At 38.8% G+C, this 21059-nt stretch overlaps 1 protein-coding gene across 7 annotated transcripts in view; it reads left to right on the plus strand.

The window, feature by feature from the left end:
- ANKS1B (ankyrin repeat and sterile alpha motif domain containing 1B) overlaps positions 1-19836 on the plus strand; it is a 442036-nt gene extending 422200 nt beyond the window's left edge. For 5 of the 7 annotated variants that reach the window (XM_027794224.2, XM_027794229.2, XM_055808606.1 and 2 more), the window contains 4 exons: positions 5978-6064; positions 10675-10812; positions 16977-17144; positions 18350-19836. In XM_027794224.2, the coding sequence (XP_027650025.2) occupies positions 5978-6064; positions 10675-10812; positions 16977-17144; positions 18350-18460 (504 nt within the window). In that variant the 3' untranslated portion in view covers positions 18461-19836. The remainder of the gene's footprint in view (positions 1-5977; positions 6065-10674; positions 10813-16976; positions 17145-18349) is intronic. The other 2 variants (XM_027794228.2, XM_027794231.2) reach the window with 1 other exon arrangement.
- Positions 19837-21059: the final 1223 nt, after the last annotated feature.

Here is a 21059-nt window from a genome sequence, read left to right on the forward strand (position 1 = left end):
CCTTTCTACTTTTCAATCTCCATTTAATTTCTCCCGCAAAAGCAGAAGTGTCCTCCACAGGCCAGCTAGTGAAACTAGTCGGGCAAATACCATGTCAGGATCAAATACTGTATGTGAGAATTTAGATTCTTTGGTCTCTGTTCTCTTGGGACTTGTAGCTCTGCCTCTCTCACTGACCACGGCTCTGGGAGGGCCTGCAGTGGAACGGGCATGTGGATATTACTCCAAAGGAAAACAAAGTGGCGGGAGGTCTTAAAAATGTTCAGTACTTACGCACATGCACATCCACATCATGTCATCCCTTGTTCTTCAGAGAGTTGCGTGCGTGTCCTTGAACTCTGTCTGAAAGGAATCCGGAGTGCAGAAGGGATGTGCTGGCCTTTCAGCAGCAGATGTGTGTGTACAGATACTGCAAAAGCAAAAAACCTCTCATTCTCAAGTAGATGAGTTGCAGGTGCATCCCCAGTGCAATGTTCATATTAATGATGTAGCTTGGAGGCATCCACTAATTGTAGAGAAGTAAACAGTCTTGTACCACAGGGATTACAGATGCTTTCTTATTCCAAGAAGTATTAAATTATGTCAGTGATGCATTTTTAAGCCTTTTTGACTGAGAGAAGTTAGTAAATATTTGTTACAAGGCAGATTGTAGTTTCAAAATTGGCTTCAAAGCTAACTGGTCAAATGTGAACTTTGACTTTTTATTTCAATTTCATCTCATGCATGATATAGTTAAAGGGATTCACTCAAAAAGAACTGTTTAATGAGGCTTTGTACACCTTAAATAAGTAACAGACTTACAGGTATGATAGTAGGTGGTGCCAGTACCTGTTTTGAAATGTGCAGTCTGATGCTATTTGGGATTAGTTGCTACTGGTGTGGGAAAATGTTCGGATTCTCATAGTAAAGTGGATTCTAGTACATAATTGAATAGTAAAATTGCCAGCCACAGTCTTTAGAGAGCTATTAAAAAGCAGTATAGGACAGAATTAGCAGATTAATTTGGAAAAGTAAAAAGCAACATGAAAACTTAAGATTTTACAGGCTCATAAACTTGTGCTCAGAATTTATATACGGAATTGGTAGTGACTTGTCATAGTTGAGTAATGTCTTTTTACTGTGTATTTGCAAGATCAAGTATAATTACATATGCAGTTAAACCTAAAAATGAATGATTTCATTTTGGCCACTGTATGAAAGCTGAGTTATCCAGTTATAAAGGTGTATACATAAGTACATTAAAAATGGTCAGCGTGGCAAAGTAGAAGTCCAGTGTATCCTATTTCCTCTTGCCAGGAGATAAATAGATGAGATTAAAGCATTTCGAGGGGGCTGAATTACACCACGTGCTATAGTATATCAACAGAGTTTGTGAAGCTTCTTACTTGGACGCCATTATACATGTGCTCCTGAATTTCTTACTCAGCCATTTTGTGTGTGCACACTGCAGGGGTATTCAAAAGTGTTGGACTAGTGCTCTCAGTTCTGCACAGAACAAGGTATTGCAGTAGAATCCTGTCTTGAAAAGGTTAAAGGCCCTTTAGGGTTATAGGTTTTTTATTTGCATGCATTTGCTTTTTAAAACTGAACAGCTAGTCTATATTGCTTTATTCATAGAACAAAGTCCACTGCCTCTTCAGCCATTGTTACTTAACTTGATTTGTTGGGCACACTGGCTGGATAGATCTCAAATTAGTTGGATTTTAGTTTATATTCTAATTAAATGTCTAGCAGTTCTACACAGCCTTTAACTGAAAATCAAAATACAGGTGGAAATGCTTTACCCACTTAAGAAAATTTGTAGTACTATACTATGGAAATCTGGTTAGAGTCCGCTTGCAAGTATAGTGCTTTTTCAGTGAAACTAAAGAAAAAGCATAAACAAGATGAGAAGCAAGCTTGCACCCTCTCCCTCTCTATCTCTCTGGCACCATTGCTCTTGCATTCCTTTACAACCAGTTTCAAAAGGCAGAATTGGGAGCAGCCCTGTCCAAGGCTGTTCAGGGCTTTGGCACAGTCCTGCTTAATGGCAGCAGTGGGTTTAGATGCAAATTCAGAAGGGTATTAAATCCAGACCTTTTCTGTAAAAACAAGCACTGTAATAACTAGGCAATTATGCAGAAGGTGCCTTCCACCTCCTTCCACTGGATGGGTCTCCATTCTGGATGCTGAGGGGATGAACCAGCTCCATCACAGCAGCTGCAACAGAACACAGGCAAGGCTGCTCTTCCTGATATTCTGAAGAAGAGGCGGCTCGATGTCTTTTGGGGGAATCTGGGGAAGCTGAACTTATGTCACATTAGATTGAGGATGATGATGCTTTCTTCCATCTTCCTGTTGTCTGCAGTCAAGCCTGCCTTATGGTTCTTGAATGACACATGGCCTACTTTCACATAGTCATCTACCTGTCTGGTAGGAAGTATTTCAAAAGTGGGACCAAAGCTCAGACTCTCTAGCATTGCAGACTGTGCAGCATTAAGACTCCTCGCTACAGGAGTAGTGCACTTGAGACAGGGCCTGCACATCTGTCCTTATGTAGGTGACCAGCTGATGAGAGACAGGCACTGGCAACGAGCCTAGAATATGCTTGCTGTTCATCCAGATGATTCTCCTGAAGAAGTGTATTAAAACAGAGCCAAAGTTACAGTCAGAAATGATGGAGTTCATAGGAACTACGACCAGTTCCAGGCTAGTGAGCACTTGCCCAAAGACAGGGTCCTGTCACTGTGATTGCTTCTACATGAGATAAAATCTAATCCTGCTACTATGGCATGAACATGCCTTGGAGCATTAGACCATATGTCGGCATGCACATGACATCCAATGCCAGCCTTCAGCTGTGGCTCCTATGACTTTGGCTCAAGTCCATACGCTTCCCATAGAGGCACCAGATGGACAAGAATATTTTGTCATCTCATCATGTCCTCACAGAGCTGATATGGTGGCTAGAACCTGAAAAGCCCAAGGAAAGGGAATACTGACTCCTGTGTCCCATCTTCTTCTCAGATTCTGGGCACAGGCACAGGCAGAGATGCCCACTTGGCTTGCACACAGGTGTGAAATGTCTGACCATGAAAGCTGTGGGACTTAATCTCAACATCCTAGAATGTAGAGCCAAAGCACTTACAGTGCCCAAGCGAATGGTATTCATACAGTATCTCTGAAAACTTACGTTACACATTCTGGCAGCCACCTCCTCCATTAAAAAGAAAGGAATGACAAGCAAATAGTATGAGCTCACCACGACAACTCAGAACAGTTGAAGTCTGGAAAATGCTTGGAAATAATAGTCATATAATGGACTTCAGGTACTGTATCACTGAGGGTCAAGCAGGGAGAATCAAGCTGTGTGTTTTTCATGATGGCACTATCATAATAACAAAGGGTGTTATTCCATTGCCCAAGTGTTTGTTCCAGTGGGGGTACAAGTGCAGAATTGTTTCCCCAAATCATGTTTCTGCACGAGACTGCAGATTCCGGAATAACTTTGCACAAATCCTGGGGTTGGTATGGATTGCAGCCTGATAAGGGACATCTGCTCCTTACCAGCTGAGACAGTTTGGCTTAATAAATTACAAATGTCCATCAGTCTCTGATTCATTTCCTAATTTGCCAGCTGTAATTCAATAGTATCTTGATTAGTTATTTCACTCAGATACAGTCTTCTGGCAGGTCACGACCTCGATTAAATACTAAAGGTCAAGTCTGCTCTAGACAAATCCAGATGAACATGGAGCAGATAAGGAAGATGATTAAATTACAAACTACTGGTCTAGATGAAAGAGGACTCCCAGATAGTGCAAAGCAGCCTTGCCACCAGGAAGCTTCACCTTTATGGCAAGTGGAAAACAATGCAAATTAGACCAAAAAAGCTAAAATAAATGAACTTAGTAGCCATGTTTGCATAGTGTGTTGGAGGAGGAGAGGAATTCTGCTGCTAAGGAGGCGAGGAAGGAGATAATTACAATAATCAAAATGGGAGACAAAGAGCTCCTGAGATAGCTGTTGGGATAGAAAGAAAGGACAAAACTTGGATGATTGCTGGGTTGGCAGATGATTAAAGTGATGTTGTCATATTTGTGAATATTTTGTCTGGTTATGAGCATCTGTGAGGTATATTGCTTGTTATTCTGATAGTTGTATGTACTGCAGCTTCCATACAGTCACTGTCATGCTTTCTGTGCATTGAACTTGAATTTTATGAGAAGGCTTATCTGAGATCCGTTATAGTGACACACACCCAGAGGTATGTACGTGCTCTGCCTGTGGCAGGGATACTGTTTCTTTCTCCAGTCAGTTCAGAGACATGCAGATCGGTTTAGTGTCTTTCTTCAGATTTTGTTAGATTCTTCAGGATGTTTTACCATCCTTTTTTTAAAAGTGCCTAGCATTCTGGGTGAAAGAAGCTTTCTTGGGATAAATTGACACTTGATTGTCATCATGAGTCTCTTGACATTTGATACTGGGAGACGCAACAGTCCTGTCTGTACACGGGTGGGTGGGGCTCCACTGGAAACTTTAATTATAAGTTTTAGCCTTTGTGGCACGGACACTAATTGCAGAACATAGCTGGATCTGCAGCTTCAAATTTTATGCTGGCAAAAATGGAGTCTCATTTTATTTTGGAAGGAACAAGATCTGATAAGGGGACTTGATTATGGGGGGTTTTCTTTTAAGCTTTTGGTTTGTTCCCACGGGTTAGCATTACCTATTTTTCAGACATATTTTTTCAGATGCAGCCTGTGTTTTCAAGGTTGTGTCTGTACTGTTTTGTTTTTCTTGAAGAATACAAACCCACCACTGCTACTTTTGTTCAGCTGCTCTAATTACCTTTCTAGGTGCCAGTTCTGGGCCTTTCAGTGTGTTTACACTCTCACTCTGTGTGCTGATATTTCTTCATATTTAGCTATAACTGAACTTACTCCTTTCAAAAAATATTTGACTGATCTCTGCGATTGTTTGCAGATACTCCCATGAACGGGTGTTCTCTGGATGTTACCTACTTTATTTATCTACAATAGGTTTGTATAGGATAATCTAGTACGTCATGGCCTTCTGCCTTAAAAGAATTCAGATCAGCTATAGACTGTTACACCATATTTGGGGTTTTGTTTGGTTGATTTTGTGGTGGTTTTACTAAATTTAATCTGTAAACTAATCAACAGGTTTTCCTGCAGAAAACTTAAATCTGTCCCAAATATTCGTGCAGTCTGTTCAGCAGGAAGTCTCTTTGCTGCAGCCATCACACTGAAGGCACACAGAAGTAGACTAGCGTAAAGGAAAAAAATAGCCTCATAGGAAGACACGAACTGTAGGTAGGAGAACCTGGCACTGAGGGAATACAGAATAAGCCTCCGTGCTAATTCATGTGTAACGCAGCCTCTAGTAGCAGCTGCACTCGAAGAAGTGCAGACGGTCAGACATGACAAGATACAGCGTTGGACTGACAGATTGACTGGCAGGCCTAGAGGGCTGCAGAGATACCTCATGTTCACAAATACAACTGCAAGAAGGGGAGAGTGTGAAATATTTCTAAATAACAACTAATTGCAGCAAAGAAACAGTATGATGAGAAGTACCACACTGTTGCTTTTTACAGCTGGGAAGGGAAGGGCAGCAAGAGGGGGGGGGGGGCAGCAATGAATGGGGCATTTCAGATAGATGTGTGTCTTAAACACGCATGCTTTGGGAAACTCCTGGTCTTTTTAAGCCTGGCAAACTTATTTCATTCTCTTACCATTATGCTAGGAAAAAGGAGAATTTTTTCCATCCTCACAACAAACTGTAAAGCTCCTTTTAGTTTTGTAACTACAAGGCAGCTATTTCAAAAGCCCAGAGTATAGTCAGCTCAAGAAAAGGTCAAATATTTGGATAAGTACCTTTTGTTTAATTTACATATTTTGTCAGAAGAAGAAGAGAGAGAGCACTGTTCTTGCAATGCAACACAACTCTAATAACGTCTTTATTTTGATTTCAGAAGTCTACAGAACAAATGAAGAAAGTACCAACCATTGTCCTGTCTGTCTCTTACAAGGGAGTTAAATTTATTGATGCAACAAATAAGGTATGTGCGATTCTTCAATATTAGCTTTTATTTCTCACAAATAGGAATACCTATGAGGCTGACTCTGTTAAGAGCACCAGACCAGAGAAGGGACAGAGATGCACCTTGTGTTTTCCTCTTTTTTCTCTTCTCTCCAAAATGCATGTAATGTCATTGTCATTCTCCAGAAACTCTTTAAGTGAAGCAGCTTTAATGACTCATTTGGAGAACATTGTGTCCAACCTTCTGCCATTAGAAGGCGAGCTTATCACAAAAGACATTTGGCAGGGAGCCTCTGTGGAATCCTTTACCATATTCTTCCTTATTCAGTTCCTTAAATATGCAGAATATAGATATAGATACAGATATCTGTTCATTAATACAATTTTGGCCCAAAAAAAATTAGATGTCTCAATGAAGAATAAAGGTGTAAGGTTTTATCCAGGGCCAGCCATTGTAAGAATAAGAAACAAGAGCCTTGAATATCCTTTTCAAATGTCATAGCCTCTCTGAGAGCTGTTTTCCTGGTACTAGCCATTTGAGTCCCTGAATTGCAGCAGCTTCTTAACAGTTGCTATTCCATATTTTTTTCATCTTCCTGTGTGGCAATGTCCTGTGCTTTGTTTCTTACATTTTAAAATACATCCAACATCTATTTAAAAAAAAATAAAATTAAAAAAAGCAGAAATTGAGAGATCTGAGAACACAGTGATGGATAGAGCAATGGGTTATTGCTTGGCCAAAGTAGAACGTACAAGCTGTGTGAGCAGGAGTAAAGTAATGCATGAATTTCTCTTCTTTGGAAGTCTAAAATGGCAAAATGCAGTCCATACTAATGCTTGCATATGAATAAGAAACCAAATTTTCTGTTATGTGACTAAAACTCTCTAAGCAATATAAAAAATAAATCTGACAACCCAGCTACTTGACCAGGTTAATAATGGATATAACTGCTTTGTGTTGCTGAACATTCAGACCACATGATGCATTTAACTCAGGATCCATCAAACTTGCCAAATCAGTGACATTTTAAAGGCATTTAACTAGAACTGGCTTTTAAGTGAAGGAACGAAAGCAGATTTTTGAGCTTCTGCTAGAGGTTGGAAGCCATATCTAGGGTTACAAGATGGCATGAAAGAAAACCAGAGGTGAAATTACTGTTATGTCACGTCTGGCATATTTGCCAGAGCAGAGAGGCCAGGGGTTCCTGTCAGCTCATTTCACTTCCGTTGATTCAAAACTGAGCTTTTACAACCGTCAGTTCCTTTATGTTCTTTGATGGGCATAAATCAGGACATGGTAATGCTATGAACTCTTAACTTGGATAAGGATGTTTTCAGCCCTTAAATCTCCTCTGTAGGGCAAAGAATGTAACTGCAATGTCCTTAGGTTTACCAAAATAATCAGGAAAACAAAAGGAGCTTCCAGTATCTCGTTGTACAGTGCATGTAATCTTACTTAAGATGGAAACTTGAAAAAAGTTTGTCAAATTGCATTAGGTGGCTCTAGACCAGTCCCACTGAAATCTTACGCCTAGTAGTGCAATAGATGTATTTGATGGAGGTAAATAATGCCACAGTCCTGTGTTTTTTCTCAAGTGGTAGATTGCTTTCTCTCCAGTTCAAATCTGCACTGCCTTTCCCTTCTGTAAAAACCAGGTAATAGCCTGCAACTCTCCCAGGAGCATTGTTTTCATCCTTGTCCACAGTGTGCTGTACCCAATTCCTTCAAGACCCAAAACAGATTAGCACTAAGGTGAGATCCTGTTCAGACTTGCACTGCTTCCGTATAAGCTTATAGTTGACAGCGCTGGGCACCACTTAGCAATAAATGCATACTTTTTAATGACAAAAATAGCTAGCAGTTTTGTGCTTGAAAACTCAGCTCTCATGGCTGTTCATCCTTTTCCTTTATGCCACCAAGCTAAGAATTTGTATTCCAAGTCGTAGCAGGCAAAGCTTCAGGTGACAAAGGGGCCCTGGCCTCATTCCACAACAGCTCTTTCAGTGGCACCTTGAAGCTTGGCATGACACCACTTTGACATGACGCCATTTCTTTGCAAGTGAGGCCAGAAAGAAATTGCTGCTTAGGAAGAAGCAGACTTGCAGAATTTTCTCGTGGGTCACAGATAACCCTGACTTTGGGATGATTTCTGTCGAGGGGGGCGGGACTGGCTGACAGAAGATAGGCAAGCAGAAGAAAGGCTGCTTAGCAAAAAACTGATTTCTCCAAGGTATTCCCTTGGCAGAACCAGAACCAACTTTCAGCTTCCCTGCTTTTTAAGAAGCGCCGGAGGTTTCTCTCGCCAAACGGAGTGACAGTTTTTAGAATGACGAGTGTACAGTGTTAAGTCAGCGCCTGAGGAGCGTACCCAGAACAGCATTCATAGTGATTCATAGTAGTGTAATTTGTACAGAATAAGACTATGGGTCGACTGGAGTAGTGACCCTAGGAAACAGTAAACACATGCACTTGAAAACACATTAATTTTTAAAGGAGATCACAGAGGATATCCTATAAAAGTTAGGGAAAACATGTTTAATTTCACTACTAATTTTCATCCAGAAGATTTAGTTTAGGTATACTTTATTTTATTCAAAACAAACTTGATATGGGAATGTTTCCAAACTTCACTTGGTTTAAAGTTAAAACATTAAAATAATCTCTGTGAGTATTGTCTCAAGTGCAGAGCTCCGTGTCAACCCCAGGTCACCTAGGGTTCAGAATAGCAGAGTTCTTCTCACATACACTGCATAAATTCAGGTGATTACTTTGTGGCTCATGATTTGGCATAAATACTTCACATGATTTTAAGATGTTCCAAGCTTTAATTCTTTGTGCTTTCTAAACTACAGTGTTGCCAGTACAACATCAATGACTGTATTACAGCTGTATCTGTGGATATCTAAATCCCTGCGTTTGGTATAATTGTAATTCTCATCAAAATCTTTATTGAGGGTAAAGGTTATCAATTTGGGAATAAAGAAAATAAAACGCTTAAAATAATGTAAAAAGCCAGTGGTTGTTAAGTAGAGATTATATGTGTCATTAAACATTGGCATATATTGAAACATAAGTACTGGTTTTGTCATTTTTATGAATAGTGCATTAAACAGAACTAATCAAGTATGTTGCAACAATTTAAGATTAAGAGGATTATTTCATTTCTTCAGTAACAGTTTCCTTATCTTGGTTTTTCCATAATTTGCAATTTGGAATGCTTTTTATTAAGATTTTTCCTAAGCCATGATTTCTTCAATTACATATATTAATATGTCTTTTTGAAAACTTGACACATGCATGCAAAGGGGAAGTTTGCCACTTAGCGAATGAAAGAAGATATGGCAAAGCATCTTAAGTGACTTAGTTGCATATATTTCCTGTTCTTTAAAAAAAAAAAGGGGGGGGGGGGGGGAAGGAAAGGAAGTGGGAAGGAAAAGAGAACGGTGAGGGAAAACCGGCGATGCTCAGAGACTGTTTTAGTTTGTACAGATGCCACTGAGGCAGCAGCAAACGGCAGCTCTGTGAGGGAGACTGGGACCTACAGGTGTCACGTGTTCTGTGGTGCAGTAGCAATGTTACGCTGCAGCAGGCTCGTTCACTTCAGGGTTTTGTGGAAAAGCCAGAGCTACAGCCAGCAGGGCCACAATTCAGAAAAGCGTATAAGCTAACGGCTAAGTAAATTCATATTCAATGAATCATTCTTCTGTTTAAATAAATGATTTGAAATGCGTGTGTTGCTGAAGCAAGGCCTAATCATAAGCCACTCTGCAGTGTCTTCTTCTCTGGCTTCATGGTTCCTTTGGCCTGAACACAATAATTACATGTCAGCAATTTATGTAATGAATATTCATAATTTTCTCCAAAGCTTTAAGACAGCTTTTTTTTATTTCATTGGACAGACATGCGCCACCTTTCTCTCAATTGTATGCTATAGCTTACATTGGCTGTTGCAAGTAGTGTTGCTCGGTGCATGAATGGTTTCATTCTTCTACATCTCTCTTACAGGGTGCTGTGGTCATTAAGTGGAGAAAAGTTGCCAGATCCTCCTGTAGTTACCTTTTTACTAAGCAGAAGCCTTTCAAGAGCTCAGGGTTTCAATTATAAGTGATGTTTGATGGGTTTTTTTCTCTTGAAGAAGTGTAGCTGAAATTTGTCAAACACCACATGCAAAAGCCTGGATATTGAGCCTGTTGGATTTCACCAAATCCTGTCTGGCAGTAGACTGAAACATTGTCATGTAGTGATCATTATACAGAAAACCAGCAGCATCGTAAGATGCTTGTATAGTGCTTTGAAACTGTATTTGTAGCTGTATTCCAGGAAAGATGTCTCTTTGTCATAGGATGCTGAATAAACTGTACAGAACTCAAGCAGACTGACAGAGAAGACTCTAGAATGTCATCGTTTCCTACCAGATTATTGGCAATTTTAAATATCATTGGAGAGGATCAAAATTCCAATAACCTGTGTAAGACCACACACATGGGATGTATTAAATCTCTTCTTACTAAGAAACTTCAGAAATACTTCAGTACAGCTGATGAACATAAATGCAAATCTAAACCCACACCTTTTATGGCTCTTCTAAATTTAATTCAGAAACTGACTGAAATATTTTTTTTAAACAGAATATTATTGCTGAACATGAAATCCGTAACATTTCCTGTGCTGCACAAGACCCTGAAGACCTTTCTACATTTGCGTACATCACTAAAGACTTGAAGACTAATCACCACTACTGCCACGTATTCACTGCGTTTGATGTGGTCAGTTTATAGAAGATTCTTCATTTAATAGTTCATTGTAATAGTAATAGTTCTTTAGTTCTGTTAGAACGTTTTCAGCGTATATATGGTGATGAAGGAAAGGTATCGTTCATTTACCACATGAAAAGACTAATCTACTATGGGATACTAAAAGGATATTTCTGTAGAAGAGCAAAGATTTTCTTTGTAATTATCTCATTTCCCATCTGAAATAACTCACCTCTGTACTCTTAAGCTGTTGCCTATAAACTTAGCAAGTAGCTTTTCATACAAGTCTTGGCATGTAATTCTTCTAAGGTAAGCTATAGCCTTCCACGAAGTTTGTAACAAGTTTGGCCACCCATTTTGAAGTCTCAGCGCACACCAAATAAGCAAATCAGAACTTCATTAATATGCATTACATACAGTGCTCAATCCTGGTAAGAGGTAGGTTCAGGAAACAGCTTCAACGAAGTCTGCAAGGCATCCTGCATTTTTGACTGCATTGTAGTGCCTGTGCAGTCAAGGAAGGATGGATTTGGTGATGTCCAGCCTTTTGGCTTTCACCCTCGTGTGTCCGTCCAGTGCCAGGCAACAAGGGATGAGAGGGCTGGACAGTACCTTGTTGGGGGGCCCTTTGAGCCTGGACACATCCCACCTTCATGAAGCAAATGTGGGCTGCTTTTTGGACCAGAGGTCAGATGTTACCACCAGAAGTGATTTCTTCAGTTTTCTTACCTTGCTGTTCCATGACTTTTAGTGTTTCAGTGTTAAACTGGATCAGTCCCAATAACTTAAACATTTCTCTAAATATTGTTTAGACTTCAATACATTGTATTACATAAACTGGAAAACTGAAGCTTCCTGTGCAAATGTGTAGAGAATGCATGAAAAGTTTTGTATTTACTTTAACCAGAGAACCAAAAGACTTACAGACCTGACAGAGACCACACAGGTAGCTAGTGACAAATCTCAGGAGGTCCTAGGAATATTTGGCTACCACACTGAATCTGAAAGATTTGAATCATCTGTGATAACAGAGATCTGTGCATTGTCCTTCCTGTGTTCCTGTGTAAGAGTTTACCCCTGTAATAGTCAACAGATTATTATTACTAGATGGTCCCTCTGTTCTGCTCTGTTCTCCTCTCTGTCACATCAGTGGGAGTTTTAGTTGAACAAATAATGCAGATATGGAATTTGGGGAAATTTTATTTTAGCAGCACCTGTACCTTTTCAAAAAGATTGCCTTTATTTTGAAAATAGCAAATTAATGCTTTCATTCTTACTTGTTCCAATTTTCTTCTCTAAAAATCTCAAGAATGTTATTTCAGACAAGTCCTTGCGGCTCCTGTTATTTTGGTGGGAAATGACTAAGTTCTTCCTATATTTATGCTTCTCAGATGGTAAAGCACAGACTACTAGTGTTTCAAGAAATCATGACCACATATCAATTCATTAGTCATGCTGTTTTCAGCTAAATTTGGTGAAATAATAAGTAGTGGTTCCAATGTTTAGGACTAAGAGAGCTTATTGTCCAGAACTGTCACAAGTACTTGCCCTTTAAGCACAAGAGAAATTTAAGATGCTATTAAAACTTTTAAAGAGTAGTTAAAGAACAAATATTTTAACATAATGTGTATGAATTCTTGAAACATGCTTACATTAATATAAATAAGTTAAAAAGAGGTGTCGTAACTGAGGCATTGTATTTGGAACTGGGGAAGTAGTCAACATTGCAGAACAATAGCACGTAGAGTTTAAATAACAAGATGTACAGGAAGGTAAGTTAGAAGGAATTTTAGCATTTTGGTTCAGTGGTTCTGTTGTATAGATTCTCTGCTGACATTTTAGTGTCCACAGGGAGTAAAAAAAAAAATTCAAAATTCTGTTAAAAATAGATAGACCATGGTCAACAAGATGTTACATTGTATAGATTTTAGTGATAAGTGAATCAACTGAAATTAGACTGAGTGAGGCTATTATTTCTCCCAATCCATTTAAATACTTCTTAATGGCTTCAAAGTACTGCAGTTTCATTTATAGTTTTAATAATCAAGCACAGACATAGACCCAGGTACAGCAGATGAAATTAATTTTCTCTTTGCTTTGCAAAGAAAGAACAGTGAACCAGGAATAATTACAACATTTTGCTCACTTCTCATATCTTAGGAGGATAGTTTCATACTCCAAACACTTTAAAATGAATGTTTTAAGCAATACAGAAACTTTAATGTCTAACCGTCTTAACTTAGTTTTCTTCTGCACCATAATCCTCAGCGGGGTGTTACCTACTCAGATATTCTTTTTTTGTGTTGCGTTATTTCTCAGGATCGAGCATTTTTGATGCAAGTACAAGCTTCATAAAAAATAGCTGGTTATTCAGAACGTAGGCATAGAGTAAATCAAATTTTCTATTTGAAGTCTAACACTTATATTAGTCTGATCTTGCTAATAGAAACAATCCTGCCCGTTTGTCAGTGGACAGAAGCCCAGTCGTTTAAGCAAAATAACGTTTAAAATGTAGAAACCCACAATAAGGTGTAAAAAAGGTGTATCTTAGATCATACATATTATGATAATGCAATATATGCAATGGTATGCCAAAAATTTTGCTCTTTTATGGCCTTCAGTTTCTCATGAAATGTGAGCAAGAACAATTTTTTGCAGATAGGAAAGCGTTTTAGTGTAGCGACATGTCAACTAGCAACATTACTGATACTATTTAGGAGTGACCGTACATGTAACTTGTCTACTCAGAGTTAAAATTCTATAATCAATATTGCAAAAACATGAGAATTAATTAAAGAATATTGAAGGGGACAAGATTTGGGGGAAAAAAAAGAGTATTTATTGCTCAATATTTGAAATTCACTTCACTCTCATTCACTTATAAAGCAGCCCTAAAATTACCAGTGAAGGATTCCCTCTGGAGAAACAAACCATCATAACAGTTCCTATACCAAATTCTAGTTCGTATATGGGAGACATTCAAAGTAATTTCCATCAGATATTCCTTCATTGCCCAATGCACCTTTGAACAGAAGACAACTAGCAGTAAAAAGAGTCAGTTAAAATGTAAGAAAACAATTCGCCACTTTAATAGGTTGGCTGAGTTAAAGCAGCTAAAGAATCCTGACTCAGACTTGCACCGAGGCATTGAATTGTAACATTACATGGCAAACAAGGCAATTGACCTCAATTTTTCATCTCCCAGAAATTGTTGCTTAAAGGCATTAGCTTACTTGCTTTCCTTCTCTGCCGTGCCAAGCAAGGAATGGGATTGTAGCAGCCTCAGAAGCACCGTGGTCCTAAAGAGTTTTGCCTCCTTCCTAAGGAGCTTGATGGGGCGCTGTAAGGGTCTATGTCTTCTGCAGTGACCAGGGGGTCTACAACTTTTGTGCTAAGCATCTTTTAGGGAGGCTAACCCGTTTCCTCCCTTTTGTGCCACATGTAAAAAAAGTCAAATAGTCTCCTCGCTCGGTCAGAAGAATTTCTACGACTGATTTTGTAGTTTGGTTTTCCACCCCCATCCCCAAGGAAATCCTGCTCTTACCTCTCCATTATAGCTCCGGCAAGAATCCATACCAACTCTAATCCTCATAGTCCTCTCCCAGTAATACAGGTGAGAACTCCCTCACACCAAACTACTTTACTTCTGGCTTTTTTTGAAATACAGTTTTTCATGTAGCTTTTATTAAATTTTACAAGGTACCATTTTAAAGGCCTCCTTGCCTCCATTTGCAGACTTCACTGAGGCTGTACCGCAGTACACAATGTATGACATTTATGTACAAATTACGGTTCAGTTTATATTTTGAATATTGAACAGAATAGTAAATGTTTTGGTTTATTTGCTATATTTCAAATATTTAATAACCATGGAAACATTTACGTGTTTCCCATGGCTGTCAGGCTCCTGGCAGGCGTATATTTTTTCATTATACAGACCACAAAAGAAGACAAATTATCGTGGCTTCAGACAGGGTGCAGGACCCAGACTAGATTTATGGCTCAGCATGGCAAACCCTTTGCTTGTCTCCATCCTTATCTCAGAGCTTTTCAGGCCTGTCTCTCGGTGACATTTTGTATGCCACACTGGATGGTGCATTTTGTCAGTCCCACTGGTATGACAGTCTGCATTTTCTCCAAGTCATTACTACACTCTGTCCTGTTGATGTATTCCTTAGTAATAATAATATCCACTGTAGACAATCCCATGATGATGTAGTACACTATCTCACACGACAGCTGATTAAGATGTCTTTAGAATAATATGCTTGTCCTACTAATAGGCATGCTCTGTTTCAAATAATACTATTCTGTACATTTTTAACAATTACATTCTGTTGGTCTCAATTCCATAACCAGCGTTCTGCTGCAAGCAGGGCACTTCGTAATAGTCTCTTTAGTCTTTCATTTATTACTCCACTGGCAAACTGCATCTTCAAGTGTTTCTCGGTCCTGGCCAGTTCCTTTAAGCTAAAGGGGAGACAATGTGGAGACTACTGCTATCAAATCAGGCAGACATTTTTATTGGGGAAGCTATGAAACCTTGGCTAGCTTGCTGTTGTGACTGCAGTCATACCAGCTGAGAGCGTATCCCCAGTGGGGGAGTATTGTTTTCTGTCTGACCTAACACAGACTAGAGCTGGCACCTTTATAAGAAGCTCTTACAATGAGCCAAATATGCTGAATTTAGCCTGTACTATCTCCACATACATACGTGATAACAAAGGGATGGAATTTCTTCATGACTACAGTGAAATTATTGGGTAGGGCATGAAATAAAATGCTTATCCTTTTAACTGTATTTTAACAATTGAAGGGCAGATAATGTACTTTCAAGTGTCTTGCATTGCTTTTTGGCTTATTGCAAGCTCAGTAGTTAGACTTGACTAGCTAAAGAGGTATCTTATTTAAAATCATATTAGAAACATGGGAGTTTTAAGGGATCACCTAGTTTTAAAGCAATGCAGGATTGCTTCCATCTATGGGCTATAGAGGTTGAGGAAGGAGCGGGTAACTTCTGAATCACATCAAACACTTATGAATTATTCTAAGGAGACTTTAGGACATGAGGAGGCAAACCTGCAGGCTTGCGTTTGGTCTGCAGGTGTTTAAAACATTATTGCAAAGTTAGCAGCCTAGAAATAGGCTCTGGTAGGAGCCTAGAAATAAATATACCAAAACAAACCCACAAACCTGAAGAAAAATTACCATAGAAATTCACTTGCAGTTTAGGTTAAGGTCAAATTTGAAATTCACCGCTGCTTCTTCACTGACTGTACTGAAAAAGAATACTTATAAATGAGGAACCAGGGGGTCAGTATGTTTTATAAGTGTTTTGACAGGTTTTTCTTCCACATATGCAATGAGAACTTATACCACCAAACTGGTCTTAGTCTTAAGAGCCTGACTTCTTTGGTCACACACACTACCCCACCCCACCCCCCAGCTTACAGGAGTATTCTGACATGCCGGTTTAAGCTCATTTTTACTTCTAGAAAACAAAAGCATGAGAAGGTTTCCCCAGCACTTGAAACATGTATCTAAGTGGAGCACTGACTCACCATGCATAGGTGCACTGCATCTGTGAAGCAGAGCATGCACCTGTGACATTCGCTTTTTGTCCTTCTGGAAGCTGCGCATCAATGCTGCATCCTCTTTCCATGCTGTTTGATGAGAGCACAGAGCATCCCAAGGTGCACGCCTGGGGAAGCAGCGCATCAGGCTGCTAGCTCTGGAGGAGGACAGGTCAGCAGAAGAGTTCTGAAATAGAGCAAGGCTGAATGTCAAATAGGTGTAGTAGTGCAAAATGGGTGGGATCTTGAGAGTAGCAGGTACAGGGTGAGCTGGGAAAGGAGGGGGGTGGGTGGCAGTTAATGTACTACTTCTAAAAAGAGGTGACACATACTCAACCACTGCTGTTTTCATGTTTAGTGAGACAAGGTTTTCAAGGTTGTTAGAAGTCATTACTTTCAGTACAGTAAATTACATTTAGATTGTTCTTAATCAATAAGAAATCAAATGACGGATATAAATATTACAGAGACTAAGGAAGTTATTAAGCTGTGTGATTGTAATTTTATACATTACAAATCACTTCTGTAGAGTACTACCCCACTTCATGTATTTGACAGTAATTCAATCTCACTCCAATTTTAACTGTTTTTGTTTTGTTCCAGAATTTAGCTTATGAAATCATTCTTACACTAGGACAAGCATTTGAGGTGGCCTATCAGCTCGCACTACAAGCAAGAAAAGGGGGCCATTCTTCAACCCTCCCAGAAAGTTTTGAAAATAAACCCTCCAAACCTATTCCCAAACCACGTGTTAGTATTCGGAAGTCAGTGGTAAGTGGAAGGTAGTCATGCATGCAAAAAACCAAAATTCAGCTATACAGTTAAGAGCTGATATACTAGAAGCTGTATGAATAAATATACGTGTTGACTCAGAAATGCTCCATGTCCTACATGTGCCATCTCTGCTCCTCAGCCAGTCGGGCTGCCTCACTGATGCACAGGCAGCCGTTTTGAACAACGGCTCATTTCAGATTCCTCCAGTTTAAGATGTTGCTTGGTTAGTGGTGTGCATATGTCTTTTATAGCAATTGAGGAGCTTTAATTGATTCAGTCTAATTCCAGCGTACTCTGCTTTTCTTAAGTGCTGAGGATCACAGCCAATGCATCCCTCTCAAACTCTCCGGTTCCATGGACTTTCCTGATCTCTTATTGAGAAATAAAATCTTAACCAAACTTGTTTGGTACACGATCACTACATATGTATCCTAATCAAATTACAAATCCAAATCAATTTACAATTATCTTGTCAGACCAAGCAACTTCTTTTCTTACCTTTTTTTTGGTTTTGCCCCTCCGCAGACCCTCCTGTTCCAAAACTAGTGTTCAATATATGTTTTCAGTATCTTCTTTGGAATCCCAAACTCCAAAGAATCCAGGCTTATTGGAGCCTACATATTGAGTGTCTTTAAAGTGCCCTCCTGAATTGCGCAGATGATAAATATTATTTTATGGTAGAGCTTTTAAAAAAAAAAAAATCACGAAAACTGTTTTAAGTCAAATGAGAATACAAGCACAGAGTGATCTGGGAGGGAAAGGGGAAAAATGATCACACACTGTATCATACTCACTGGCTATAAAGTGAGCAGCATACTCTGTGGTACTTAATTTTATCGGATGAGAGGAAGGGGAAAAAAATGTATGACTGTACACTTTGTCATCCATTGCCACAGAATCTTCCTCCATAAAATTTTAAGAGCATTTCCTGATGCCATCATCTGTCTCAGTAGCAAAAGGACGTCGCAGGATCAAGCATGGCTTTGACGAACTATGATGCCCTGTAGCCTGGGGGTAGACACAGCTCTGGTCTAAACAGGAAAAAAGGGCAACCACGAGTACATGGGAGTGTAGACCACTGTTGTAGGACTTTGTTGATACAGGATTTGTTCTGTCTTCTGTTAGTTTAAAGAAAAAACTTCTGCTAGAAATGCTGTGCACAGAGATGGTAACCCGTCTGCGTGTTTGCATTTGTCTTAAAGCAGATAGATCCATCTGAACAAAAGACTCTTGCGAATCTACCATGGATTGTTGAACCTGGACAAGAAGCCAAAAGAGGCATTAATACCAAGTATGAAACTACAATTTTCTGATACAAAACTGTCCCCCTGTTCCTTGTTGTGCCTTGCACGCCAAGCAGTCACAGCACAGCCTTTCCTTTATGGCAACATTTCAATCCAGCAGAGAGGAAGACTGCACTGTATGAGTGGCCTTGTAACTAACAAAAAAGGCTGACAGTCATTTCTGGTGATGTTCTTCTTCCTGCAGCACTGACAGAAGAATGACACTATATGAAGACTTTTAAAATTACTGTCCACAAGAGGAGTGAGAAACCTTATTTTTCACACAGTTCTCCCTTGTGACTCTGCCACAGTGCTTTCTTTGATTTCTTATTTTAGAATTCTACTTTTTAAAAAAAAAAACAAAAAACAACGAAAGGTCTCTAAACTAACACTAATGCTGCCTATGAGTAGAATATTTGATTGGTTTTTTTATTTAAATCTTGGCAGTTTTTAATTAAAATAGAACCAGAATTAATAAATAGAGTATTTGTGAAACCACTGAATTGATTAGTAATTCCTGTGTTGAATAAAGAACTCATTAAAGTGACAAGAAATTAGGCACCCTGATTTCTGTGTGCGCTGGTTTTATATGTAATCATTGGTGTCCTTTGATCCTCTACAGAAATAGGAACCTCTTGCATTGCAACAAAGGATCTGTTTTATGAATGGTTAGAAAAAGGTATTAATAATGCACAGAAAACATTTATTAGATATTTTTATGGAAGAGAAGTACTATAGGAAAACATATGAATATTTATGGAAGGAAGCCAGATTAATTATGACAAATATTGTTTATTTTTAAGTTAAGTAAACCACTGCTATTGCAGCATTATGAAAATCATGCGCGTTGCAGCATCAGTGCACTAGATGTTCTGTGTGATCAGTCTGGAATGAAAGTGGAATGGTCGTTCTACTACACCTACATATAGTTTATGCAGTTCAACATTGCTATAGCCATGAATTCTACTAGTATTTTTAAAAATAAATCTCAGTGGTTCTTAAAAAAAAAAAAAGTCAAACCCATGGATTTTGCTTTCGAAATTTCTGTCACAGAAAGCTTGTTTGGAAGTGTGTTGATAAAATTCTACTGCAAAACATTTTCTACATAAAAACAGTGAGAAAAAGAAAAAAATTCCAAAGTAATAAAAATGTTTTCATGGAACAAAATAGTTAAGCATTTGTTTAATACTTGATTAAATAAGATTTACTTACATTTTCTTTGAAGTGTTTTAATTTTTTTTAATGTCTGTGGAGTATTTGTATAATACCATGATGTATATTTATGTAGAACTGAAATTATAACAGTACAAATATCACTATAGGAGAAAAATGACATTTTAACGTATATTGTTCTATCCAGTCAAATTGTGAATCATTTTGAAGTTCATTATAGAGATATTGATAAATTGTGTGGTTGTCTTAATGTTTTTTTAATTATTATTTCATATCCAGCTGAGGTTTTCCGTTAGAATCATCAGCTGGTAAATTCCAAAAAATGGATAATTGAACTTGGTTTAAACCTGATAATTGTATATGGTTTAGTTAAACCTAATCATAGCGCTGAGTGATGACATACTTTTAATACAGTATTCAATTTACTTGAACAAAATAGTTCCTTGTACATATTTTTGCCTATTCACTGTTGATATGTACGTAGTCAACTGACAGTAAAAAAATAACACTAAAAATATGGTACCAAAAGGAAAATTGTATAGGAGAACAGTAAATAGTAGCCTCACTGCAACAAATACTTATGTAAATATGCTTGGGCTTCCAGTTATAAATTTTGTAATTTTGTCATTTATTTATATCCTATAAAAGCACACAAAATAAAATGAAGTTGTACAGTCCCAGTACTCTGTGCATCATTTTATCGTTGCTAAAGGAAATGAGTGGCTTGATCCAAAGGATACTGAAATCAGTGAAAGGTCCTCCCCTCCCCTTTCCCTGATTTCATTGGGCGTTGGAACTTGCCCTGTGCAAACCCAGGCACTGCTGTGGAGACAGTTTTCATTTAGAATGCAGATTTTGTTTACAGCTGGTAAATACTTCATACTTCAAAGTCCTCAATTAACTGGTTCTTTGGTGAACTACTGAACTGCTGACTTCCCAGGTTTAATTGCACCTTGTAAAGACTCGCACAGGGAGTTATGTTAAAACACATTCACTTCAGGCACCAAAAGTACAAAGCAGCCAGATTTTCAGGCTATAAAACTGGGGCACCTCTTTCGTAGCTGAGTGACCCCTAAAATTAAAGGATGAGATGGGAGCTGCAGCACAACTCTAAGCATAAGTGAGGGAAAGGAGTGAAACAACAAGAACTGGCAACTTTCAGGAAGAATTTGATCTAGGTTCATCAGAAGTGGCAAGCAGGCAAGGTGGCACAGTAAGCAGCTGAACTTGTTTGGGAGAGATAATTGGGGCAAAATAGACTGAGGATAGCTAGCAAGACTGATGAAAGATGAGACAGATGAAAGACTGGTGGGGCAGGGAATGAATATGAAGGGAAAAGTTTTGGGACACAGTGAGGCAGTGAAAAATTGAAGCCCCCACAGAGACATAAATTGAAACTGGAAGGAGCAATAAGAAGGCATAAGGCATTTCTGTATTTGCAGAAACCTGGGACTTA

Source organism: Falco peregrinus, chromosome 6 (assembly GCF_023634155.1).
Source record: "Falco peregrinus isolate bFalPer1 chromosome 6, bFalPer1.pri, whole genome shotgun sequence".
NCBI lineage: Eukaryota > Metazoa > Chordata > Aves > Falconiformes > Falconidae > Falco > Falco peregrinus.